This window comes from Helicoverpa zea, chromosome 9 (assembly GCF_022581195.2).
Source record: "Helicoverpa zea isolate HzStark_Cry1AcR chromosome 9, ilHelZeax1.1, whole genome shotgun sequence".
Lineage (NCBI taxonomy): Eukaryota > Metazoa > Arthropoda > Insecta > Lepidoptera > Noctuidae > Helicoverpa > Helicoverpa zea.
In genome coordinates, this window is record NC_061460.1 from 3,904,013 (window position 1) to 3,931,279 (window position 27,267).

Below are 27,267 nucleotides of genomic sequence, written 5' to 3' on the forward strand. Positions count from 1 at the left end.
CAAAATTCCATGGAGACGAATCTCCAGGATCGTTTGAAAAATATAAAAGACAAGCAGTTTCAGAGGATTGTACAGGTTGCAATGCTAGTTTTTATTGTTAAAGACTTTTCATAAAGAAGGAGGATGTTAATTCGGATGACCAGGATCTGATGAGGATCTGGAAACCCTGAGAAATCGAGGGCAACTCTTGAATATTGTAGGCACGCATCGAGTCAAAACCAGACATGTGAGTGTATTTTTGAGGGTACTGGTAAACAGTGAAGGTTTTTAGCTGATTTGATAATGGAGACTACAGAGAGTCGAGGGAACTCCTGAACGGTATGTTGCAACTACCACGTGTTTGGGTTTATTTTATTCGTATTGGCGAAGACTTTCCACATAGATAAGTTTGACTGCCATTGTGGGATCGATAGCAAAGATCAGATATAGTTATGGGAACTCCTTTACAATTTATAACGTAACCTTGTGTTGGAGCTTATTTTATTTTAGGTGATGAGAATTCAGTACTAATGGGATCTTTTATTTTTGAGGGATTAATCACCTAACGAGCCCCAGTTTCAGGTTTTTTTCGAAACTGCCTGACGACTTGTAACTGTCGAATTGTAACAACGACTGCTAGAGTGTAGGATTCCGGGCTGCTGGCTTTACGTTTCTAGAGCCTTGACAAAAGTGTAATTCTGTCCTTTTCTTTGTTTTATAAAGTCGGCTTTATTTTATCTTGTAGCATTTTACAAACAAATCCAACTTCAAACATATAAAAAAACAACAAGAAAACAAAAGCAAGAAAGAAATTAAAAAGATGATAGGTGCATCGGTCTAGAAGTCGGTGTCTAGAGGATGCATCTATATTTATTTAACCACCGAGATCTAGACCGATGCATATAAACAGTTTTCTTGTTGTTTTTAGAAGTTGTTTTTTTTTTGTAAAAAGTTTTTATTTTTAACTTTTGTGAAAAGTTCTCGTCAATACGAATAATATAAGCCCAAACACGACGTTACTAAAACATACCGTTGAGGAGTTCTCTCGACTTTCTCACGTCTCCTCATCAGGTAAGCTCTAAACCTTCACTGTTTGATAGTATCACCAGACATACATCTGAGAATCAAGTTTTAATCCTATGCATACCTACAATTTCTGATAGTTGCCCTCGATTTCTCAGGATTTCCATCATCAGATCCTGACCTGATGACAATGGAAATAAACGGCGAGTATACTCTTTTACTACAAAGAAATGTTTTCTCAAATCCGTCAAACTTGGTCGTTTAAATTCCCCATTGAAATGAGGAAAATATTTGATTTGATTTTATAACTTCAAATTTATCATTTTCGCAATTTTTCCTTTATCTGTCCTATATAACGGTGCTTCTTGCCGAATTTCAAGATTCTGAGTTCACGGGAAGTACCTTGTAGGTTTTGATTCCCTAGCGTGTGACGGAAATTCGTCTAAGGTGTCGGTATAACTACTGTATCTTTTGATCGCGTTAATTTAGAAGTTTGGATTTTTTCACTGCCTAAAGGGACAATAGACCTAGGTATTTGGTATAAATTTCAATTTGATACCTTTATTCGTTTGTGAGAAATAAGGTAGTAAGTTTCATTTTATTAAAATATGTTTTTTTTACATTATATAACTAAAAAAATGAGATTTTCTTAATTTTTATATTTGCATTATATGACAATGCTTCATGCCAAATTTCAAGACTCTGAGTTTACGGGAAGTATCCTGTAGGTTTTGATTCCTTTGCGAGTGTCGAAAATTTGTTGAAAATATCGACATAATCGGCTGTATCTTTTGATTGGCTTGGCTTAGAAGTTTGATATTTTCACAGCTTAAAGGGACAATAGACCTGAGTATTTCATGTATTCCGCTCCTGAATTTCAGCTTGATACGTCCACGCGTTCTTGAGATAAAGGGTCTTGACAGACAGACAGACAGACAGACAGACAGACAGACAGACAGACAGACAGACAGACAGACGGACAACAAAGTGATCCTATAAGGGTTCCGTTTTTTCCTTTTGAGGTACGGAACCCTAAAAACGTCCGACGCGCCGCCAGACGCCACGTCACACGCGACGCGGGACGCCCCGCGTCTCCATAAATGAGGCCTAACACACAGGCCACTGCATATCCATATGTGAGAAGGAGTTCCCCAGGTCGCAGGTGGAAGCTATTCGTAAAATACAGGAGGCAAAAAGTGGACTGGTATATAAAACACCTAGAAATTTTCTAGGTAATCTCGTCTAGTTAAATTAACATCAATGCGGATCTCAAATGGTAGTAGTACCAACTTGTCCTGTGGCTAAAAGGAAAGTCGATAGCTATGTTGTTTTATGGGCCGTGGACCGGGAACAAGTTATCGTAAGAGATATTTGTGTTACTCGTGTAATAGGTACTTACATAAATAGAACTAACTGACACACTCACAGTCATTTAATGATTACTTAAGTCACTCCTTAGTGACAGATTCTCATAGAAAATCTGCACTAAGGAAAGTAAGGAAAGTGCTTAAATAACCATTAACTGTCACTGAGCGTGTCCATAAGATTAGTAGGTGTAAGAATAAATTATATAATTTTAAACTAAAGTCATGCTTCTTGACGATAACATATAACATAGCAGAATAATTCGTTCTCAATGAAAAGTCACCACGAAAAACCACATATTAATACAGACACAATTGACGACGTCCTTCCTTTTTTAACCCGTATACGCCCCTCAAAAGAGGGCAATTTATTTATGAAAACAGTTAAAAAGAAATAATGTACGTTACCTATAACAACTCCAATTCCTCCATAGTTCAGAGATCTGGGGAAGTGTCGATGATAGAAAGGTGGTTGTAAGATGCCAGCTGGGAACATGATCTGGTTCTTATTTCGGCTATAGTAGGCATTCACTACCGCTGGTGCTGTGTTCCATAGCGTCTTGTTTACGGGTTGACCGATACTGAAATTATTAGGATTTAAGGAAAAATGGTAAAGTAATTTTACTTGCTAAAGTATTTTTGGTAAGCCAGGTACTTAGTCAAAACAATAGAGACAACCCCTGTTTCGACAAGTTTGCAAAAATTGATTGAATTCTTTGATTAATATGGAATTTTAAGCATTTTATTAAATAGGTAGGTACCCCATTTGGTCAAGATTTTACCTACTTCTAAATGAGTGCTGAAGAAAGATAGATTTATACTATGGTTAAATACCTCCTTGTAGACGGTAGTTATTCAACAGTTACATTAGACCTATTAAAAATGTCCCAGTAAATATTATGTATCTACAATGTAGTTCTACTAGTATAACTTACTCAGGCATATCTTGGGTTACCTACCCGTATTTCCAGTTTACAGCCTTACTGCCTCACTTGCTATGTATTGCATCATTACGACCTATAATATCAAATAACACTTTTCCTACCATTTCCAACTCACCGAGATTGCTCCATTTTCGTAAGATGTTGAAGTATATTCAATATATTCTCAAAATACTTATCCGGGTGTATTTTCACTTCTTTATATCTATCGTCTAGTTCTTTCTTGTTTAAAATAAAGTCTGGGTATCCTATTCTAAGCATCATTGCATCGACTTTGTGTGCTGCTAGTTTCTTTGTTTTGTCGTCTATCCAATCTGTCATATGTAGGAGTTCTCTAAACGACTGCTGTATTTCCCTCGTCATATAGAGTGTGTCGTTTTTCGACATTTCATCGAAGTATTTTCTTACAAACATAGATCCTAGAGCCATCCCCATGTTGGAGTTGACTTGTGAGACACAGTTCTTCCATCTCGGAGGAGCTTGCTCTCGACCGAATAAGATGAAGTAGAATCTAAAAAAGAAATAAGACGAAATTAATGATTAGATGTGTTATTCATATAGCTGAAGAAACATTACCCCTAGGCGAAACAAGACACTGGTTTAATCAAGTTCAAGAACAAGTGAATGATTGTACTCACTGTTGTTTAGCGGATTGAAATCTGTCATCGAGGTTGTTGACCCGATGTCTCACGAATCTCCACAGCAGGTAATTTGCCAAAGTGCTGGGATCAGTATGATTTATCAATTTAACTAAATGCTGTCAATGAAACATCGTATAATGAGATTAGATTATAAAACATATTTTGTATCACGTAAGCATTTGTCTTAAAGATCTAAAATGTTCTATGGCAGTTTAGAGTCTTCTTGAAAATTGTTTATTTCTCGACTAAAATTCACACCTGATTACGTAAATCTCTCTACAATCCTCCTATGCACATATTAGATCCAGTCAACAGCTTTGGTTAGACAAGCGTTAAATATACAAAAAAACGTACCCTAACATAACAAAGTGCGAAGAGTACAACAGTTTCATTAGGCTGTACGGTTCTGTTCATCACCACAGACAGGTACCGTCGCCACTTCACTTCGGGCACCAGCTCCTCAAGTTTGCATAGTGGCATCCTTCGGTATAACTCTGAAACATTCCTTCTGTCTTCTGGAGCTGAGGTAATCCGAGCTAATCTGGAATATTTCATATGCTGACTGATATTAAACAAGTTTGAGTTTCTTAAGTACACCTGTTAGATAGAAAGATGTTGTAACTTACTTTATCTCAAATTCGATCAGTTGATTAGCACTGTACATTACATGCGCTTTATTCCCTCCAAGCAATATCGCAATTTTCATCAAGTAATTCTTATAGGCATCCAAATAAACTTTATTTGACTCTTGCAGAAAGTAATCCCTAGTTGGTAGCCCTGCAATAGATAGTAAAAATTTAATAAATTTCGGCACACGTATAAGTATATACTGTACAAAACTATAACTACAATACTTACCTAAGCTCGTTTGATCGAATTGAATAACAAATTCGTCAGAATTTTTAATATCAGGTCCAACCCATTCCGATATGAGAATATCGTTGTTGTATAACCTAAGCTTCGCCATCAACTCGAGCCAGTCGAATGAGGATCCATTCCACAGAGGATTCAGGATTGGCCAACCGCCGAGGAGGTTCAGTAAGTCGATCAGGGGTTGATGACCACGCTTTTCTAGTATCTCGTAGTTCATACAAGACTTGAATAGAAATCTCGCTTTCATTGCGGCGTCGCCAGGTGGCTTTTGTGGTTTTGGTAACGGTGGTATTGGGAATGGATATGGTAATGGACATGGTGGGCATGATGCCGGACATGGTGGGCATGGTGACGGACATGGTGACGGACATGGTGGGCATGGTGACGGACATGGCGGACAGGGTAATGGACATGGTAACGGACATGGCGGACATGGTGACTTACATGGGGGGCATGGTGGCTTACATGGGGGGCACGGTGACTTACATGGGGGGCATGGTGACTTACATGGGGGGCATGGTGTCTTACATGGGGGGCATGGTGACGGACAAGGTGACGGACACGGTAACGGATATGGAAACGGATATGATGTCTTACACGGTAACGGACATGGTAACGGTGTAGTATCTTTCGGTTTTTTCGTAGTGTCTCTTAATTTTCTTATTTTATGTCGTGTATTGTATGACATCAAACTTCGGCCATAACGTATTTGTTTAGTTTTAATAAAAAACTTTCTCCTTAATATTTTTGTCTTAGGTTCTTGGATCGGATTTTTTGCGAGTCGTTTTACTCTTTCTTTTTTAAATTTACGACTTTGTGACATGTAATGTTTGAATTTTTTCTTCATTTTTGATAATGGTTTCATTACTTCCCTTGTTTTTTTATCTAAATATCTACGAATGCGATTAACTATTTGCCTTTTTTCCTTTTCGCTAGCCGTGTAGTGGTATTGATCTTCTGAGGAGTTAGTCACAACAGCTTTTGGGTATGTGTCTATTGTATCTAAATATTCTGGATGATAAGGCACCTTCGGCTCCTTGTGCTGATGCTTCATGTTAATTAAGAAATTATCTTCTAAATCTAAATTAGATCCTGGATACTTGCAGGGCACTTTATCACTACTTTTAAATTCTAATAAATCTTTCAAAACTGTATCTAAATTTTCTCTGAGCATTTCAAAGGTATCGTATCTAAAAATAACATTAGTATTATTTTTATTGTATCATAAAATGTGCATAATATCGTATGCCATGCTGATGGAAACAAACCCTGCTTTATCAGCTGGTATCGGGTTGAGTGCAGCCCAGTTCCCACAGGCATATTGATAAAAATCGTGACATGGATCTGCTTGGGCGTCCATGTACTGTTTCATTATATTGGCCTGTGTAGTTCTGATCTGATTCCTGTCACCTTGACCCTTCCAGAATGCATGAATACCTAAATAAAAACAACATTATTTACATTTGTGTTTGGGCAGACTATTGTAAAGGTATATAAGTAAATACATTGTACAGTGAGAATATAGGTGAGAATCTTGACCCAGCCGTGGCACAGTTAGGAATCTGAGCGATGTGAATCACATTGTGCAGGACACAATCAAAGTACTAGGTATTGTACCTGCACGTTATCGTACGACTAACCTTGGTTCATTTTTGACAAGAGTCAATTGGATAATTTGTGATTCAGCGTGCAAGGATTATCAGAGTGATTTAGGTCTTTGAAATACAACAGAACTATGAAGGGATAGATGAAAATTTATAAATAATCATAGAATCAAGGCGGATTTTTATTTGGTAAGTGAATTACATCAATATTTAGATAGCAATAGTTCGCAACAGAAGGTCAAATAAGATCATCATTAGTCGTGTTTACCTGCGTAAGATTGTGACGGTTTGTATAAGTGTGCTGAGGAAATCATCTCTGCTTCTTCCAGTTCGGGCTGGCCACGAACCTGTTCCACCACATCGTCTAATGGGCCTCGATCCACGTGCATCTCCGGACGAACTATGCTATTCAATCAATCCATTACGTGAACAATTTGTACTTCTATATGAAGACGCGTGTCACTTATCGTTTTAGGAACTGCTGTTCTTTTGTAATTTCCTTTAAATATTCCGGTTTAACTTTTTAGGAATGGTTACTCAGTATATTAGTATCGATAAAACTCAACAACACCATCCTAGATGTGGTAATTAGACCTAACAATGTTTTTTTTAGTTAATTACATCCTAGATTTAGCGACGATCGCAAATAACTGCAACTAAAGGTAACTATATTTTTCGTAAATTACATAACACATGGGAGCTCTTACTCGAAGTTGCAAAATGTATAGGTAAGTCATAAATTATTTCACCTGATTTTTGATAAAACATTATATTATCTACGAGAAGTAAACGTGGGTCTCTTTTGAAGAGCCACAAAAAACTCTCAAGATCCTAATTCATCGTAACGTTGGCATGACTTACCTTTCAATGCTATCTTCATCATCATCGTACTGATCACTAGGGTCCGTATTCTCCGTCTCGTATTCTTCTTCAGCTTCGCTTTCGCTTTCATTGTCTTCATCATCATCTTCACTGCCTTCGTCCTTGCGCTTTCGATGAATGCCTTCTTGACTAAAATCAGAAGAACGGCTTCTTTAATTACGACATTTTATAAATGATGTTTGGAAGTAAAAAAATATATTACCTCCATGAAAATGTTTAAGGATGTGTATCTATAAGAACTTACTCATAGTCCTGAGAAGTAAAAGTAAAATGGCTCATTCGCTTCACCCTAGTCGGTGTTCCATGCTGCTTGTCCGAAGCACCCCATATCAGGATATCACTTGTCACATTACCCTCATAGATCTCTCGTTTGGATTTTGAATTAGAACGTGCAAGCACTATCTCTTCGGGTGGCAGGAACGACGTACGAAACCCTTGGAACACATCCCTTTCTTCAGGATCAACGCCTTCTAATCTGGTGTAGATTTTTGGAATATTTTTAATAGTATATTGGTCAGATGGATCGCCTAACGCGTCACCAGGTCTCTTTATAATGAAGTAGGCAACAGCGGCTAAACCTGCGAACGCTACTACGGAGAAGAATCTACAGAAATTGGCACTTTTCGCACGCGGTTTGATTGATACTGTTTGTGGTGGGATTCGCGTGTCCACGCGCGTCATGGCAGCTTCTAACTGACAGTGCAATGGCGGAGATTCGTAACTGGAACATCATACATAGCCATATGAACTGCGTAGTGGTCGTTGTAATCTTGACCCTGTTGTTGCAGCCGGCAAGTAAATTGCTTACAATCAACAACACAATTTATGTACATCAGTTATTTTTAGCAGTCCCTTTATACGCAAGGTTTTTATGTTGATATAAAACATACTGGCAGTAAGAATAAAAGTGAATTAAAAATAAATCGAATGACACTGGAGCCTGACAAAATTATAGGTCAAAATCTGTTATAACTTATTTTTTATACTTAGTTCTTATTTTCTATATTCCATGATGCGTGAAAACGACAAGCCCGTAAGTATGACTTCTTTCGCGGAGTTAACGAAACAAGTCCATTTAATCAACGATTTGATTTTAGCTGATATGACATGCGGTATGTATACCTAATCATGGATTTATCTTTTATCGTAATTACTTTTAAATCTATCAATCACTTTGCAATTTTATAGCAATACTAGCTTCCGCCAGCGGCTTCGCCCGCGTTATCCGTTATCCTGCGCATGCCTACAACTTTTAAAAGTTGCCCTTGATTTCTCAGGGTTTCCATCATCAGATCCTGACCTGATGATTATGGGACCACCTGTGTGGTATACCCTATCAAACAAAAAAAAAATATTTAGTAAAATGGTTTATAAATAGTCCTATGAACGATGTTTTCATAATAGCGCCTGAACAATTTTTAAAGCATTTTTTTCGTATGCAGGTGTGAAAAAAATAAATTAGAGAGTATGCCATATTTTTTTAAACATTTTTATCTTTTTTTGAGATACGTCACATTGTTATAGGACGTGGGGCAATTTTGTATGGATTGTGATCCGTCTTCTTTAGTAGGAATGTAGAAAAATATCCATAATTTAAATTAGCCTTAAAACATTATTATTGCAGAAAACGTCGATACAACCAAAATAGCGGTGACGTTTAGCAAGCACCTTCTGGCTACCAAGTACTGGTTCGCGCGCATATCTTACGCCAACAAGAAGAGGTACTTACTGGCACTACTTCAAGATGTGCGCAGTGCGTGGGCGCTCTCTCTACTCCTCAAGTCCATGTGGAACTGCCGGCCTAAGGATGCCGTTATGTCGATTAGCGAGTTAGTAATCTTTATACAATGAGCTGCATCGTTTGGTTTGACGGTAAACATTCTTGGCTTCTATTTTAGTTGTACTGTACAGTTTATCATCATCTGCCTAGACTTTTTCCAACTACGTTGGGGTTGGGTGGGTTCCAGTCTACCCGAATACTGCCGATCTGACCTCCACTCAGTTATCTGGGCAACCCGATACATTGGTAAAACTTTTGCGAAGTTTTGGTAGGTATATGAATGCTCCTTAAGATGTAGCACTATAAGAATCCATGATTCAATCATGAATGTCATACGATAAGGTCGTACACCTAAAAAACCTACCAATGATGAAACCTGTTCTACTGCTTCAACAATGGAAATAACTTCGTAAAATATAATTCCTCAGACAGAACGTGTTCTCAAGCTACGACCAGGTCCCGATGGACCACAACAGAACAGCTTTGCCGGTGCACACGTTGGCGCAAGTCATGAAGAACGACCGCTTATGGTTTCTTTCGCTTGATCCGGTAGGTTTTTTTGAATCATCAGTATTTAGTTAATCAGCTTTGTTTGCCTAGAAGAGTGTATTAATTATTGTAAGTAGTAATTGTTTTTGTTTTAATCTACTTCGCGTATAACACCGTTTAGCATCGCCCATTGGTCAGTTAGTATAGCAACCTAGGTTTATTTACCATTAGATATATCTAGTGATACGTTATTTATGCGGGCTATATATTTAATTTGTGGCTATTTATTTGGGAAGCTACTCTCATATCTATATTTATCAATATCATAATTAATTTTGACTTACCGATAAGAGTTCGATTTTTTATATTTTACTTTCCACGTCTCTTCTAGGAGTCCCAAGCACTGGTTCTATCAGAACTACTGACGGTGGCAGGAGGGCCAGCTATGTGGGAGGTTTTGCGCCTCGCACGCCGGCTCTTCGAACGAAACCGTGAATTGATGCTAAAGAACATCCAGGAGTGCATCGTCATCAATGATGGATCACAGGTGACGGAAAAACCACTTTGTAAGCTTAATAGTAAGGTAGGATTAGATTAACCTAAAGACACCATTATGCCAGAACAAACCACCGAACATCGAATGCATAAAAAAACGAAGAAATATGAATTATCACACTCACTCTCTGCTGTTAGAAATCTTTTTTCAAGCTCAAGTTTCCACTAGTCGTCGCTTGGTCACCAAGGATAGGCAAATACAAAGTTTGTTTTGTAGATCATGATTTATTCAATATGATTATACTTATTTAACTTTTATCTCATTATAGAAACCCAAAGGCGATCAACCACAGAGCCGTGAAGCCTTCGCATCTGATAACGGACAAACCGCAGCACCTCCGTCAGAGGCACAGAAAGAAGTAAGTACATACCTAAGTCTTATAGATGACTAGCTTTTGCCCGCGACTTCGTTCGCATGATATAGTGACTTCCGGCATATTTTTGGTTTGACCAATAGATGGCGCTATATGTCCGGAATAAATTTTATTTTTTATTTTTATATTTTTTTTTTAAATAAAAACTATCCTATGTCCTTTCTCAAGTTCCAAACTATGTCTGTACCAAATTTCACACAAATCGGTTCAGTAGTTTAGGCGTGAAGAAAAGACAGACAGACAGACAGACAGACAGAGTTACTTTCACATTTATAATATTAGTTAGGATTTTCAACATCTGCCTATCGTTTTCCCTTTTTTTGATAATTATGGTACCTGATAAAAAAAATCCAATATTAAGTTCTGATGACAGTACAATTATGGCACTGTCCAACTGATCTGATGATCGATATGAACTGGGACTATTGGTTTTACGTTCATAAGTAAAAGTATATTTTTCTAGTGTTTTTATATACTTTTTACGCAAAGTGCTTTTCACTGCGCACTTTTTCATTTATCGAAGAAAACAGGAATATTTAAACTAAACTTGGAACTAAAGTAAACGATTTGCTTGTTTCAGCTGGATGCAAACCTGGCAATATGGAATTCTACAATAAAGGGGATGCGCGATAACCTGAAACTGGAAGAAATGGAGATGACCTTCAATGATGGCTCCAAGAGAAAGATTTGGAAAGTCAACAGAACTAGGCCTGAAGTCGTCGAAACTGTTGACTTTGTTAGTATTCTGTAAATATATAGATACACTCTATATAAGGTAGTCTTTTGAGTTGATTATTCTTAACCAGTCAATTGTTTTCTTCATCCCAATATTAGATATTCATTATTAAAAACTCAGATAATTCGATGACTGATATCAGAACCCATAAATGGTCTGGTAAAACTAAAAAAAAAAACAAAATGAACAAAATAATATTCCACTGATGAACATCAGCCTTTGCTAGATCTAAAATTACACATTTTAGATCTAAAATTACACATTTTAGATCTAGCCCTACGAATTTTAACGTTTCAATTGATTTTATATGTCCAGGTACAAATGCTACCATCTTCTGTAGGCAAGAAGATTCTGTCCTACCTGCCTCGTGCGCAGCTAGGTGATTATGCAAGGGTTAACAAGTACTGGGCCTATTTAGTGGATGAGTACCGCGCTGAGCTTACAGCAAGAGCGAAAATAAACGTGGACTTTGAGAAATTTCACGTAAGTAGCTACTACCTTATCATATTTTAAAATATTGTTTAGGATAACTATTACGCCCTTAAATACGTCTTAGATCTCAAAATAAATTGTTTTTAAGGCTGTAAGTAATTTTGGCAATTATTTTATGCCGAATATGTTACAGGACTTGCTACTCCGTCACGACACCAGCTTGGAACTATTCATCCCGCCAGATGAGCAAGTGAACCCGCCAAGCTCTCAGGGTGTGAGCATTCTGCACTCCAACAGAGGCCGACAGCCACTGCAGCCCAGCATGAAAGCCAGCGAGAAGTCTGCTGGGGTTTACTCTTTGAGGCTTTTCTTGTCGGAAAAACTGACCAAGCCCTTGATAGTACGCTTACCTAAGTTATTTTATTTACTTTTTCTTAATTTTGACTGAATATTCCTGGAATATACTTTGGCGTTATGTGGTTGGAAAAACGCGTTTGTGTCTGTCTTACAGATGTCTGAAAAAGTACCTAAATAATTGATTTATAAACATGAATACATTTTTGTTTAGATTCAGAAACCAATACGAAACATGCGAGACTTATCAGAGAGGCTGGAGAGACGCGGTGCTGCTGACGAGAACATTTGGAAATGGTGCGACTGTATACTAGCACATGCCAAGAGAATAAAGAAAGTCCATGAAGTAAGTAGGGTCTTTTCATAAACATGAGGTACCTTTGGTCCGTCAATAAATGTGTGGCGGACTAAAACCTGTACAGTCGGAACTTTTTGTGTGTGTGTTTTGTTTTATATTTTATTAATTTTTCTCCTTCAAAAAATAAACTGACAGATTACAATATTTTTACAATCTTGATGAAGCATTTTTATTTAGTTAGAATCCTGCGTAGCATGCTTATGAGCATCTCGCTTAGATGCTACAAATGCAGTGGCGGATTAACCCTATAAGCACAACAAGCACGTGCTTGGGGCCCCTGTTCTCCAGGGGCCTCCATCCTCTGCTGGCGTTTCATTTTATACCTACATTTTATCGAGATTCATCCACAATATATCCGAAATCACAAGGCGCGAGCAGTTCGGGAGTGACCCTTCATACACCCCCGCCTCTAAACTTGATTGGTCGCAGTGCTGTAGATTGTTGTACGATCGCAGTGATTTTTTTTTTCAATTGTGCAGTTGTTATACAATTTTTTTTCGGCTTCTACTCATCGTTGGGCAAAGAATTAATAGGCAACGATAGCGTTCCGAAGTCGCTATCGTACAGTCGTTGGGAAGCTCACGCTGTAACTACGAGTGCAATATAACAAACATATCCGAAAATTTTGGATGCTTTAGATCAGTGGTCCTGGTGGTGGTGGGCTGGTGGTGCCTGGAGGCATTCCAAGTGGTCCGCGGACCACCGGTTAAGTCCGCGGACGTTGTTATCGATCTTACGTTATCCATCTTACTTGTCCAACAGAAAGAAATGAAGGTTTGAAATGTAGCCCTTTTACGAAATTTTAGTTCTGAGTCTTAAAACATAATCAAGATTTCCCGCTCGCTTCGCTCGCGTTTTCAAAAACTATATGTCCTCGTTTTTACATTTGTCAACAAATTAAAAGTTAAGTACGTTTGGGCTACATTGTACGTAATTTTGGTTCTGAGTTTATAATAAAAATAATTAAAATTTCGCGCTCGCTTCGCTCGCGTATTCAGAAACTATGTGCCTTCGTTTTTGCATTTGTCAACAAACAAAAAATTAAGTACGTTTGGGATAAATTTTACCTCCGTACGAGTCCGAAAAAAATTTCGCGCTCGCTTCGCTCGCGCATTTGAAACTACATGTGCATCACTCTCGCTTTGCTCGGTCAATTTCTTCAACCTTCTATTTCCATTTAAGTAATAGGGGGTCTACACAGGCTCTGTGCTTAGGGCCTCGGATACTCTTAATCCGCCACTGTACAAATGGATATCCTTGGAGATATATACATGTAATTTTGATTTACCTAATGAATGTTCGACTTTGACTGCCGCCTAGTTAGGTCTCTAAGGCTCTGATCAAAGTGACTTCATGGTTTCTATAGGTACTTACAAGAAGCAACAACATAATCAGTGGGCCTAAGCTTCGAAAATCGGACACCATATTCATGATTAAACAAATGTTTCAAGAGAATAATTCTTTTTCTAGAAAACAAAAGAAGAAGATGGTGTGCTATCGTTGGGTGACGTGCATTTTCCATGCCCTCTGATGAAAGTCAGTGTGGAAATTCCCCTTATTCCACCTCTGTATAAGGATCCGATAATGAGGTGAGTGGACTAACATCAACAAACAAAACAAATTGTTATAAAATATACACGCATAGGTAGGTACTTATTTTGTAATAGGACCCGACTTCGTCGGAAATTCGACGGAAAATAGGAGCTTCAATTTTAAATGCCAAAACCTTCAGATTGCCAAATAGCCACCGGACTATTAAATCGAAATCAAATATTTAAGCCTTTCTACCAGCAGTAACTGTCACTCATCTGAATTGCCTGGTTTTAAAAGACCTACTCTTTCTTGCAGCACCTCCGCCAAACCAAAGAGAATGATGTCGGATTATCACTTCGTGCATGCCCCAAAGGAAGTTGTGAAGAGATACAGCCTGTGGACTCGAGACCTCTCGACTTTGTACCATGTGTTCAAAATACCATCTTATTTGAGCCCTGAGCCTACTGGACTTCAGAGAGAGCCTGGTACTATGACAACTTCACACACATAACGTACCATTGGCCCTACATATTTTAGGAAGGTTTTTGTTCATACATGTACCTATCTATTTTATGAAAAATAAATAAAGATTTTAGAAATAGTTTTGTGTAAATTATTTCAATGTTGATTATTTAAGTATAATCAGCATAGGATAATGAACATGCGCCAAAAAGTAATATTTTTTTTAAGACGACTTTAAGATTTAATAAGACCTCTTGTCTGCGGCACGGCGAGCAAGAGGCCTACGGCCTAAAAAAACGTGCAACCTTGTTCACAGCACAGCAAAATTGCTGGTCGAGACAACGGCCCGTTGTGTGTCATCATGGAGCATCGTACAATCATACGGCGATCGTATGGCGGGCCGAAGTAGAAAGAAAACATACGCACAGCCTTAACTAACATCTACCCAGACATGCAAACGTCTGCCCGTGTCTGCTCCTGCAAAGCCAGCTTCAAGATAAGCGTGATGATATTATTGCCAGTGTGCTTAAAACAAACAATAATTTTATTAGACATGACAACACCGCACTATGTGTCATGACGCGGAGATTGAATGAAATTAAATCGTACGTCAAAAACAAAATAAGCAAATGTCAAAAGCTGACAAACATATTTTTCTAGAAGAAAAATAATCACAATAATTTCAATCGTGTGCGAATCTAACAGTTGCGTAAACTACCTACAATTTCGCCTGAGTTAAATAATGATATATGTGACAATATTGACGTAAAACTAGTGAGAATATAGCAGGAAAAATGAGTAAACACACTTATACTACGGCGAACCTTACCGATAAAGAACTGAAGGAGCAGGGCAACAGATTGTTCAGTCTGAGACGATTTGAGGATGCTATGAACTGCTACACAAAGGCTATTGTGAGTATACAACACTTTTTTAAACTATCCACTTTCCAACATTAGGTATCTCTTAACACCAGGCAGAGAAACAAAGATTTTTTAAGACCTCATTTCTATTTACCATAAACTCTTTGTTTTTTATTTCATTTTCCTGACCAAAGAATACTAGTAAATGATTCAAATAAGGTTGTTAACTAAATGTAAAAAAATCTTTTCTGAATTCAAACTTCCTGCGATAGTGACCTTCTAATAAGTAATTGTGCATAAAATGGAATAAATTTGTATTTTATTATTTACGCATTATTGAAAGTTCAATAAGCATTTAAAGTAAAAATGCTTAGTGCAAAGTATGTGTGTTTTATTTATTCACTGTTTTATCATTGTGTCCATAGACTTTGAGACGCTAAAGTATAAAGTCTTGATTCACAAGATAAACTTGGGTTTATGACCACAACATTTCAGCTTAGTTTATTTTGTTTCTCATTTATTTGAAAAAGATTACCTATTTACATCTAAGTGTTAATGTAAAACTTAGTCATTGTCATACTTTTATGTGGAAGAGGTTTTCTAGATGTTTTCCTCATATTCAAGCATATATTTTATAAATTCATTCATGTAAATGTTGCGAATTCTTCTTTAATAATCTAGAACATGTTCCTATGTTTATAGAAGATACTAGATACACCATGAAAATAACCAAAGCTATTGGAATGTCTAGCCCAATTAAATGTGGACCTTGAAAACTACTGCTTAGAGACAATGGTTTATTGATTTTGCATTAGTTTGTCTACTTGCCTACTTAGTTCTAGATAAAAACATTTTATATCAAACCTGCTTTTGGAAACCAAAAACTTTGTCTCTGGGTCTTGGTTCTCTATAGCTTTCTTTTTATTTCTTCAGCATTTTTGTATTCTTATTTTGAATTTTCCATTTAATTAACAGCCTACACATGATGCAATTATTACCGAAATAACAAATTTAAACATTATTCCAGATAAAAAATCCATCAGTAGCGACGTACTTCACAAATCGTGCACTATGTCATCTCAAGATGAAGCGGTGGGAAGCAACGTGCCAGGACTGTCGCAGGGCACTGGATATAGACAACAATCAGGTGAAAGGCCACTTCTTCCTGGGCCAGGCTCTGGTAGAATTGGACTGCTATGACGAAGCTATCAAGCATCTGCATCGGGGTATGTAGTTGTTTAATTATTTAAATTTTATCGAGAATTATGTTCAGGGGTTACAAAATTTACTGCCATAAAATATGTTAAAGTTTGAATCAATTTGAAAGAAGCTTTTTATTTGTACAGAGATCGCAAAAATCGGCTACAGTACTATTTTATTCTTATCCTTTATATATAGTGTAATGATCAGATTTTTTCGGGGGGAAACTTCTTCCCATATTTGTATGAAGTATAGCCCAGTTAGGAATAGCTAGCAAACTATTTTTTAATTGATTGTTTCAGAGCTAATGCAAACAGTTAAGTTTTTCCTCTTTATAACTTTAGTATAGATAGATAAATAAAGATAGAGACATTCTGATTTCCTTAGTGCCTATCTACATATTTGCCCTTATAGTTCGGCCATTCAGAGAATGCGTTCCTGACACGTCGCGATTGAACTGACGACGTAACTTTGCAATGGCGTTGCAGTTACGATAAAAATATTTTTGCTGGTTGTTTACCGTTTTAACAATTGAGGAGCATTAAAACAACATTATTATATCAATAATCAATGAATGTTATAATTTTGTGCCAAACTGAGTGTCAAATAACTTGGTAAACAATATTTTTCTAAATCTATACTGCGCTATTACAAGGTTATGTCAGCGGTTTATATTTTGTAGTGCTGTGCTAAAAATAACAGGCAAGTATCGTAATCTGTTCTTATACAGTTATAATATAAAATAATACGTTTTGATTTTCTTTTTAAGAATTGGAAAATAATGGACTATAAGACTTAATTATAACGTTTATGAAATATAAAAATAAAACTATGACCAAACCGCATTTTTATACTTAGATTAAAAATGGTAACCCCAAATGGCGTTATGGGCCGCCATTTTGTGACGCTAAAACAGTCGTCCGTTGTCGTTTCGTGCGCATAGACCACGTTTTTCAAGTGTTTTCGATCTGTTTTTATTTGATTACCCGGCTTTTGTTAGACCGAGATATCAGGATTGATTCTGTTATTGATAATAATATAATTATACATGTAGGCGAAGATGATGATCAAGACACCACCTCCTCAAGCAAATCGGAGTCTGATTAATATTCTGTTCGCACATTCAATTCAATGTACTTGTAACAAAGAATAAATAAAACAATTTTATTATATGAATATTACCTTTTTTTGGTTTCCACTTAAATAACTAAAATATAAAACAAATGATTCCGCCAATTTAAAACGAAAATAATCTTAAAATAATGCGGCGGTTCATTTTGAAGGAACGGTAACGAACTCAGTGTTATGTTGTGCCCATCACTAGTCGTGACTAACTGATAGGTGTCAGGAACGCATTCTCTGAACGGCCGAAGTATAATGACCAATTAAGTGATCATAACAACAAATTAGTTAAAAATATTTATTTGATGATTCGCTGTTTCTATGTCCTGTTACTATACTTGATTTCACAGACAACTTTTGTTCACATAATCACTATGGATTCTCCATCCAAAGATTACCTAAAATAAAAAAGGAGAAAATATATTTTTTGACAAGTGATTTTAGGTGACAGTCAAAAGGATTCAGTTGAAATGTATCAAATCCAATTATCATAATTTTAATATGTAGCAGTTGTAGTTCAAGGTGACATTAGACTCAAGTCCGTCTCAATATACTAAGTTCTGTGAAATATTTAATGTGATTATAGTTCGGCCATTCAGAGAATGCGTTCCTGACACGTCGCGATTGAACTGACGACGTAATAACATTCATTGATTACACTAGTTTACAAAATCAAACTTTTTGCCTGTTGCCGTGGATTTAATGGCTGGTAACATTCACTTATGTTTAGTTTTTATTAATTACACCCGCAAAAATTTTTTTGTAGCTCGACTTTACTTGTTATTGACTTTCTCTTTTCTGAACCTTTTTCAGTCGCTGAAGTACGTATTTTATTGTAATTATACAAATATGTGAAGTTTTTACAACACGAGTAGTTCAAGGAGGCGTTGTTTGAACAATCCAAACCATGTTTGTTACTTATGTGGAGAATATGTGTTTGAGAAGAGTAGAAATGTCATCAGAGACGCTTAAAAATACTTATTTTTTATATTTTGGAATGTTGTTAGATAAAAATGACAAATCTTGGGCTCCTGATAGTGTTTGTAAATCGTGCGTTGAATATTTAAGATTATGGAAAAGTGGTAAAAGAAGTACTTTTCAACTTAAAACACCAACTATTTGGAAAGAATCGAAAAATCATCTCGACGGCTCTTACTTTTGCAGCGTGAACATAAACAGCTTAAACACCAAAAATCGAGCTAAATGGCAAAACCGAAGTAGAACATGTGTTTAGCGAAGAGTGTAGCATTCACCTGAACTTTCAGAGAATAAAAATTATATTGAATTTTGAAAAATTATAATGAAAATTATGTTGAACTTGTCGAAGACCTGCTTTTACAAATAAGAGGTATGGGATGCAATTTGAGCATAAAGTCACTTCCTCTTCAGTCATCTGGACAGATTTCCAGAAAATTTAGGAGATATGAGCGAAGAGCAGGGGAGAACGTATGCATCAAGATTAACGTGTCATGGAAGAACGTTATCAGGGTTTCTGGGATGTAAATATGATGTCTGACTATTGCTGGTCTCTGATACGCCATTTCCCAAAGTCTACACATAAGAGAAGAGCTTTAAAGCCAAGTTTTTTGGAACTTAACAATTAATATAATTTTTAAACAAATATTCTTTAAGGTAAATCCACGTTTTTTCTCTTTAAACCGCACTTAGCTGAATCTCAAAAACTAGAGCTGATAAAAAAAAACTACTAATAGTTTTAAATATGGTTAAATATGAGTAGTCAACAACAGCTTAAAAAATCCCGGCAACAAATGTACTGTAAACTAGTGTTATTGATATAATAATGTTGTTTTAATGCTCCTCAATTGTTAAAACGGTAAACAACCAGCAAAAATATTTTTATCGTAACTGCAACGCCATTGCAAAGTTACGTCGTCAGTTCAATCGCGACGTGTCAGGAACGCATTCTCTGAATGGCCGAACTTATAGGCATAGTTACAATACTACCTAGTAATATGTCTTATTTATTACAACAGTGTTCAAATAGGATTTATGTTTATTGAAATTAATAATGATTGATGCTACCACTTACATTAATATATAATGCAAAAGCCTATTATTTACCCCACATAAATTAGTTTAAAATTCCAAAGGACAATGCCAGGGTCTGAGCTCAAAGTTTGCCCAGCAGTGGGAGTTGTTCCAGCTGGTTCCATAGTGCACTCTGAACACGAAATCCAAATATTTTTGAAATCGGTCCCAGAGGTCCCGAAAAAAACCGGTTCAAATGTTCTTCATAGATAGTCACTTAACAAAGCCTGAGCCATTTGCCCAGTAGTGAAAGTGGTCGAAATAGGTTCTTTACTGCACTGTTTACACGAAATCCAAATATTTTGGAAATCGGTCCCAGAGGTCCCGAGAAAAACCGGTTCTAATATTAAACTTGAACAGTCACTTTATAAAGCCTAAGCCATTTGCCCAGTAGTGGGAATGGTTAGATTAGGTTCTTTACTTCACTGTTAATACGAAATCCAAATATTTTGGAAATCGGCCCCGGAGGTCCCGGTTAAGAAAAACCGGTTTTAATGTTAGCCAGCCATTGTTAGCAAGCCATTTTAAGCAGCCACAAACCTAACAAACAACCTCTTTTCTTGAAATAACATTCAGATAGTTAGTGATTTCTTTCACTGTTAACAGGATAAAAAAAACAGAAATAGACGTTTAAAGGTAATTGTTGTTTCTCTTGCTTTTCAGTCTCTATCTACCACAATCAGTCCTATGTAGCGTCATGCAATTAATATCCGTAATGGCAATGGAAGAATCTTATCAAGACGAATAAAATGAGCTCGAACACGAGGCAGTAAATAGATACCGTTGAGGAGTTCCCTCGTCTCACTGTCGTCTCCATCGTCAGGTCAGGTCTTAACCTCCACTGTTTTGTGGTGTCGGAGACAAGTTGACAAGTTTTTATTCGATATGTGCTTACAATTTCCGAGAGTTCTCTATTGTTTTAAGGTTTCACCAGACCCTGGACCGAATAACAAAGGAACCATTTATAAAGTAAATCCTTTCAAACAATAAAATGATTGTTTAAATCGGTTGGTAAACGACGGAGTTATGCACGTACTTACGTAAAAAAGAATACAAACGAACTGAGAAACTCCTCCATTTTTTGAAGTTGTTAAAAAAAAATCTCGCTCAATACCTCGTATTTGTCGATTAATATTATAATGTATTTCAATTAAGGTAATAAAAGTGGAATAGTTAAGAGTTCGTAAGCATATTTTTCGTAATATTGAATACCAGTCAAACCAGTTTTTCTCAGGACTCCTGGGATAGATTTCGAAATGTTTCGGTCTGGGACCTATTATAAGCCTATGGAACATAATACACTATGCAGTTACTGTGGGCAACTCTTGAGCCCAACTTCCATACAAAGAATAGCATTGTCCTTTTTGATTATTCGAAGGAATCTAGAATACCAAATATTTTTCTCTGACTAATTTTACTGAAGTTGGGGTCTAGGTACCTAACCTCTATCACAGTTTAGCAATCAATGTCATATTACAATTTCTGAGATACTGAAAACTTTTTTTTTATAAACGTAACACAATAAAATTGTTTTCTGGCAAACATTCAAGACGTGTTATTCAAAAGTCGGTAGTTCTAAAATAAAGCGGAATATACATATTTGTGGTATAACAATTTTGAGTTTGTGAATCATGCTATTTTATTTTGAAATTTATTTTACGTAAGAGTGTGTTGAGTAGGTCAAGAAAGCTGATGTGGCATTCGTTCGAAAGTTTCATGGATCTTAGGAAACAAGGCCTCCAGAAGGAACATAGATAGGTTTTAGTCAGTACTAGCTGTTTTCCCTCGATTTCACCCGCATCCCGAGGGAACTTCTTTCCGTACCGGGATAACATACAGCCTATGTTACTCCGGAACAATGTAGTTTTCCGACAGTGAAATAATTTGCGATTCGTAGGTTTAGTAGTTCAAAAAACATCTAAATATATTTTAATTAATGTTTCCAGCAAATGATTTGGCGCGCGAACAGAAGTTGAACTTCGGCGATGACATAGCAGCACAGATCCGCATAGCAAGGAAAAAACGATGGAACGTACAAGAGGAGAAGAGAATATCGCAGGAGATTGAACTGCAGTCTTATTTGAATAGGTAACTAATTTTCATACATCCATTTATATCTTCAGAATAACGGTTACCGGAAATTTTAGGAGAACCTTAATAAAAAATTGCCTAAAATTGTTTCCAATTTTCTACATATCTTCGTAAAAAAATGCATCAATATCAGTACAATAGGTTTAGCGTAAAAACAGACCTCAAATTCACCTATTGCAATTAAAAGCATAAAGCTTCTGTTTCGTAAAGTAGGACGGGACGGGATGGGTATTACTTGAGCGACGCTGAGAGTTATAATTCCTTTACTCTCACACCTCATTCATATATAAAATCAATTGAAAAGCTGCCCGTAGAAAACAATAAACACCAGCTATTATACATTCAAATAAATTATATTATATTAGGCAGAAAACAAGTGTAAACATTAACGGAGTGGAAAACACTAATGAAATCCTTCATGACTAAAATAATACAGATGCGTCATTCGTTTGTTCCGCTGCATTGGTGACCGTAGTTTATGCAAGTACTGATATTAGTGACGAGACAATGGAGAACGAAATGAAGACCGGAGATGCCCGCCGGGGCTGCGGGTTGTTCGAAAGTGATACCGCGGCCCTGGTACATAAAAGGCCTATGACGGAACACGACGGTTTTTAGTCAGTAAGAGTCTGACACTCCCTCACCGCTGCTAACCTACAGCGGGAGGGGTCATTTGATGATTTTTGACGCCGGTAAAATAAAAAAAAGACCGGAGATGTCATAATAAAAAATCTCTTAAGAAAGTAGCGTCGCAAAAATATGGGTGCTTGGGGGATGATGAACGTTACTGGCTAAGTCCTCATACGCCTTCTATTGAACCCGCTCATTTTTTAAAACTAAATCACCAATCTTTGACAGTTCGCAAGTTAGTTTTCGATTCGTTAGTTCACTGATAACTGAACGCTTTGATGACGTAGTTGACCTACAAGAAGGCGCCTGACTCACCTGCCTTAGGGCATCTCCGCTCATCTTTCCTTCCTCCGTGGACGAGATGGATTTGTGTTATGAAATCAGATAGACACAGTTCCACGCACTGCACGGTTCAATGCTCAAGGTGTTCGCCCTCCTAAGATTGTGTACTTGCTAAAGGACATTACGTGAAATTGACAATGGTAGAAGTTAAAACCGAAAAGGGAATGCATGCTTCTTATTCACTTCATTTCAACACCTACATTTGTTCTTGTAGAGACAGATAGAATTATGAGTAGGTAACGTTTTACTAATAAGAGAAATAGCTGCATTGTTCAATATTTTTTTTTTCTGTTTCTGTTCCTATTTCAGAAAGTATTTCACATTAATGAATTGGTTTCGTGTTTTCAGGTTAATAAATGAAGATATGCAGCGTAGAATAGAGGCATTGAAACTAGATGTAAGCAATAAAGATGATGTTAATAGTAAAGCGTCCAAAATTGAGGATGAATGTGTGAGTATTTGCAAAAAAACTAAATATATTTATAGCTTGAAAAATTCATTTGATTTTTGCTTCTGAATGATTATTCTTTAATTGAGAAATAAAAACACTTGTTTCTCTGATTTAATTAAATTTTATTGTTTTCAGAATAACTACAGAAGCGAACTAAACATATTATTTTCTAAAATGGACGAAAGGAGAAGGGTCAGTATCATTTCTTCATATTTTTTTCATATAGACTCCATACCAACTAACTTTGTTATTATATTTTGACAGAAACGCGATGTACCGGATTATTTGTGTGGCAAGATAAGCTTTGAAATTCTGAACGAACCGGTGATCACGCCCAGTGGCATTACTTATGAGAAGAAGGATATTGAAGAGCATTTGGAGGTAAGATTTTTATTTATTTGAGAGCATCTGTAGGAAATTGCCATTGCTGTGCCCATTTATCGACATGTCTATGTTCTTGTTTACAAGTGTAAGGGCATTTGACATACATATGGCAGTGATTTCATACCTCGAAAATGTTGATAAAGTCAAGTGCAAGAATAATTTAAAAATTCTGCAATCAAAATACAGTTTTTGCAATTTTTTTTTGACAATGTGACTCATTTTGAAGCATCGTGTTCACTTGTGAAACAAAATGATAGATTTGCATCCACCAAAATTTTCGAATATAATTGTTATTTTTTTAAACATATTTAATAGATTTCATTGGAGCTTTCAGAATAACTACAATACTGAACTTAATTTTCATTTTTTTGTATTTTCCTCAGCGTGTCGGCCACTTCGATCCGGTGACTCGCGTGAAGTTGACGGCGGACCAGCTGATCCCCAACTTCACGATGAAGGAAGTAGTGGATGCCTTCTTACAGGACAACGAGTGGGCTCTCGACTACTGAGCTTGATGTTTGTCCTGTATATAGGTACCTAGTGTTTGTGATGTGATGTGGTAATACCCCGAAATATTGCAAAAAAATATGTAACATTGTGGATGGTGGCTTGATCCGAAGAGCAAAATTTAGTTGAGATCTTGTTAATGTCACAAATAATTAGATATCACAAAATATCACGATATCAAAAAATATATGTATATTCGTTATGGGAAATGGCTCTCTAAACCGCAGGTGAAGATAGACATGTGGACTTTGTTTTCGACTTTTTAAGAACAAGATCGCACGGTTATAAATATTGGCGAAATTAATATGACAGTACTATTTAGATGATGTGTGCTACCTACCTCTATTTACAGCCGTTTCCAATATTCAATCTATCCATTTTTTGCTTACCGATTTAAGAGATTGACATAACTTGTATGTGGTTAATATCAAAATTCTATTCCTAGTAATGAAAACAACATATTGGGAACGGCTTTTATTCCCACAGTTCAAACTAGATAATATTATAATAATGAATCGGGGTATTACTGCTAATGACTGTGTCCTATTTTATTCACGTGTATGTTTTACGTTTAGTTCGTTCGTTTTCGGACTCGAAAGGAGTTTTATATCATAAACTCTTTACAGTAGTCCGAACTAGGATAATCTATGGTAGGCAATTGAAACATTAAACCTCAACTTTGAAAAGTTAAATGGTGATTTTATTTTGCTTTAGCAATTCGAGTCTTATGTCCAGGTAATAAATATTAAATTCGCGATGTAGGGCAAACTAGTACACACACTTTACGGAAAAAGGTTGTATTTATTTTTATTCCAAAATCTACAATACCTTACTGAACAGGGTCCACAGAAAGCCAGTTGGATGGATTTAATTAATTGTGTTTTAATTCAAGTAAAGGTTTTTGAGTGTACAAACCGCCAGATATAGTAATATTTTTCCAAAGTAAATGTGCACTTTATAGACCATAAACAACTGAAAAGAACAATGTCAGGTTTCGGCCCACCCAATCAACTTTTAAAACTAAATTCTCACGGACACAAAGTTCTTTACTACAACAATTTAAATATAAAATACTAAGTTCTTATAAAATATTTAATTGTTATCTAGAAATTATCCAAAAAAAATAAATCATTTTAATAAGTAATTATTTTGTTTATCGAGTTCAGGTTTTTCGTTTTTAATAATTTGGAATAATTTGGTTTTGAGAAGTTCAATGCAAAAGTGGAAAACATAGAAAAGCTTCTGACATTAAACTACACAAAAAACTGTAAGAATTTTCACTGTACATGAAATATTTTTATTGAGCCTAAGTTACTATGGACATCTGACATTGTTCTTTACAATTTAAAAGTAAATATAAAATTATGAGCTTGCTAAAGATACGTAAGCATATATTTTTTACCAAGCATATTAGGACATATTTAATTTTCTCTGCCTATATTTTAATTTGTAACAAGTTAGCTTAGCAACAAATCTATTCTTCAATATTCTCCTAATTATATTTCTATAGTATACGAGTATAAAGCTTACATCCTACTTGTAACAAGTGACACATGCGAAGGCGTCATTTATATTACAAGTCTGTAACAGCCTTCATACAGTTTAGATATATTTTCTTGTCAACAGTTGTGAAGCTGGCTACTAATTGGTTGGTTGGTTGGTATGGTGGTATACTAATGGTTCGTAAAAATGACACTCACACACGCATATACATCGACGGGTTTTTATCGATGCCATCGGTGCTGTCAGTACTGACATCGAGCATCGAGCACATGCGGTTGTGAGTGACATTGCTACGTTAGTACGTAGCTTCACAATTGTTTACAGAAGAATATATTTGAACTGTGCTTTAGTGATATTTTACTCTTTTCACAAATATAACCACTATGCACAATTCTAACTTTTAAACTATTACGGTGAGTTACACCATTTAACTATAACAGAGTGCTGATTCCGAGTTTTGACAGCATTCGCAACTCGATACGTAATTATAAGTCTATTGAAATAAAGAGTCGAATGCTACGTCACATGAGTTAGGTATTACTTCTTCTTTCATTTTGCCGGTTAATAATGATTACACTCGCAAAAGTGAGCTCAAGTGTAATACGACCAAGTACTGATGACAGTCTTTATTATATAAACAATTCTATGATAAGTGCTACGTGATTCAATGGTATGGTAATCTTCGCATCGAAAAAATTAACTTGCAAAACTCGCACTAGGCACTGAACTATTTTCAGCTGTCAAATCGCTGATTTGACGTGTGTCAGAATGACAGATGTAATTTGGCGGCAATTTCACGGCTGGCTGTCGAAATAGTTTAATGGTGTAACTCACCCTTGCTCTTGCCTTCTATGTAACAGATAATATTATAATGCTCGAGTCTTGGCTGGGGCACTGCCGTGCCCTCAGATAACAGATAATATAATACAGAGTAGTTTTAGATATTCTGGAATGTAGGTAGACAAGCAATAGCCTTTGCATATTAAATAATAACGAACAAATATTTTCTTATAATACTGAAGATAGTATAAACGTAAAAATATAATGAGTGGTAGGCTACATAAAAATCGCTCATCTTCGCTTTTTATAAACTTGCCGACGTTTATGATATGTTAAGCAAGAAATATCTAAACTTAAGTAGTTGCTATTTCCTATCTAAGATTACAAAGCAGTAGGCTACTTACTAATTAACTATCTCGTGTACAATTTTCAACATTAACTTGTACCTAAGGGTGCATCTAAACGGTGCAAGTAGCTAGCGCATGTCGAGGCACATGCGCAGGTTACATGCATTTTCTAAACGTGCGCGTTTAGCGACTCGCGCATGTAGGTACCAAAGCAAAATATCCACCCGCGTGATCTTGTCACTTGCGCATTTTAACTTGCTCCAGCTACATGCACCGAGTAGACGCACCCTTACCGTTACTATTATTTTATATTGAACTAGCTTCCGCCAGCGGCTTCGCCCGCGTGGTATGTTGATAAAAAGTAGCCTATGTGTTAATCTAGAGTATCACCTATCTACATACCAAATTTCAATTAAATCGGTCAAGCCGTTTTTGCGTGATTGAATAACAAACATACATCCATACATTCTCACAAACTTTCACATTTATAATATACTAGCTTCCGCCAGCGGCTTCGCCCGCTTTATGTGTTGATAAAAAGTAGCCTATGTGTTAATCCAGGGTTTCACCTATCTACATACCAAATTTCAATCAAATCGGTCCAGCCGTTTTTGCGTG

General features: G+C 36.4%; 3 protein-coding genes and 1 long non-coding RNA gene across 5 annotated transcripts in view; 3 read left to right on the forward strand and 1 right to left on the reverse strand.

Moving 5' to 3' along the window:
* LOC124633506 (neprilysin-4-like) overlaps nt 1-7,993 on the reverse strand; it is a 33,264-nt gene extending 25,271 nt beyond the window's left edge. For both annotated transcript variants that reach the window (XM_047168752.1, XM_047168753.1), the window contains exons 1-10: nt 7,552-7,993; nt 7,287-7,436; nt 6,694-6,830; nt 6,090-6,258; nt 4,807-6,011; nt 4,575-4,725; nt 4,303-4,489; nt 3,946-4,064; nt 3,426-3,818; nt 2,775-2,947 (exon numbers count right to left, since the gene is read on the reverse strand). In XM_047168752.1, the coding sequence (XP_047024708.1) occupies nt 2,775-2,947; nt 3,426-3,818; nt 3,946-4,064; nt 4,303-4,489; nt 4,575-4,725; nt 4,807-6,011; nt 6,090-6,258; nt 6,694-6,830; nt 7,287-7,436; nt 7,552-7,988 (3,121 nt within the window). In that variant the 5' untranslated portion in view covers nt 7,989-7,993. The remainder of the gene's footprint in view (nt 1-2,774; nt 2,948-3,425; nt 3,819-3,945; nt 4,065-4,302; nt 4,490-4,574; nt 4,726-4,806; nt 6,012-6,089; nt 6,259-6,693; nt 6,831-7,286; nt 7,437-7,551) is intronic.
* Nucleotides 7,966-14,519, forward strand: LOC124633510. Its single transcript, XM_047168758.1, has 11 exons — nt 7,966-8,419; nt 8,932-9,136; nt 9,516-9,636; nt 9,968-10,123; nt 10,401-10,490; nt 11,086-11,241; nt 11,557-11,724; nt 11,867-12,073; nt 12,242-12,373; nt 13,856-13,974; nt 14,234-14,519. Exons 1-11 carry the CDS (start codon nt 8,317-8,319, stop codon nt 14,427-14,429), a joined length of 1,653 nt encoding a protein of 550 aa, XP_047024714.1. The 5' UTR covers nt 7,966-8,316; the 3' UTR covers nt 14,430-14,519.
* Nucleotides 14,520-14,985: 466 nt separating this feature from the next.
* LOC124633508 (E3 ubiquitin-protein ligase CHIP) lies at nt 14,986-24,711 on the forward strand. The gene is made up of 7 exons (XM_047168756.1): nt 14,986-15,294; nt 16,271-16,469; nt 21,561-21,702; nt 23,026-23,128; nt 23,264-23,320; nt 23,393-23,509; nt 23,896-24,711. Exons 1-7 carry the CDS (start codon nt 15,175-15,177, stop codon nt 24,019-24,021), a joined length of 864 nt encoding a protein of 287 aa, XP_047024712.1. The 5' UTR covers nt 14,986-15,174; the 3' UTR covers nt 24,022-24,711.
* A 1,418-nt stretch (nt 24,712-26,129) lies between these two features.
* On the forward strand, nt 26,130-26,519 carry LOC124633251. Its single transcript, XR_006984713.1, has 2 exons — nt 26,130-26,375; nt 26,432-26,519. It is a non-coding gene; the product is annotated as an uncharacterized LOC124633251 (long non-coding RNA).
* The last annotated feature ends 748 nt before the right edge of the window (nt 26,520-27,267 follow it).

Coding starts and splice junctions, on each gene's coding strand:
- LOC124633510 (XM_047168758.1), top strand. CDS start 8,317: ATGATGCGTGAAAACGACAAGCCCGTAAGTATGACTTCTTTCGCGGAG. Junction 11,725..11,866: donor TGGACTTTGAGAAATTTCAC/GTAAGTAGCTAC, acceptor AATATGTTACAG/GACTTGCTACTCCGTCACGA. Junction 13,975..14,233: donor TATAAGGATCCGATAATGAG/GTGAGTGGACTA, acceptor TCTTTCTTGCAG/CACCTCCGCCAAACCAAAGA.
- LOC124633508 (XM_047168756.1), top strand. CDS start 15,175: ATGAGTAAACACACTTATACTACGGCGAACCTTACCGATAAAGAACTG. Junction 16,470..21,560: donor TATCAAGCATCTGCATCGGG/GTATGTAGTTGT, acceptor TAATGTTTCCAG/CAAATGATTTGGCGCGCGAA. Junction 23,321..23,392: donor AAATGGACGAAAGGAGAAGG/GTCAGTATCATT, acceptor ATATTTTGACAG/AAACGCGATGTACCGGATTA.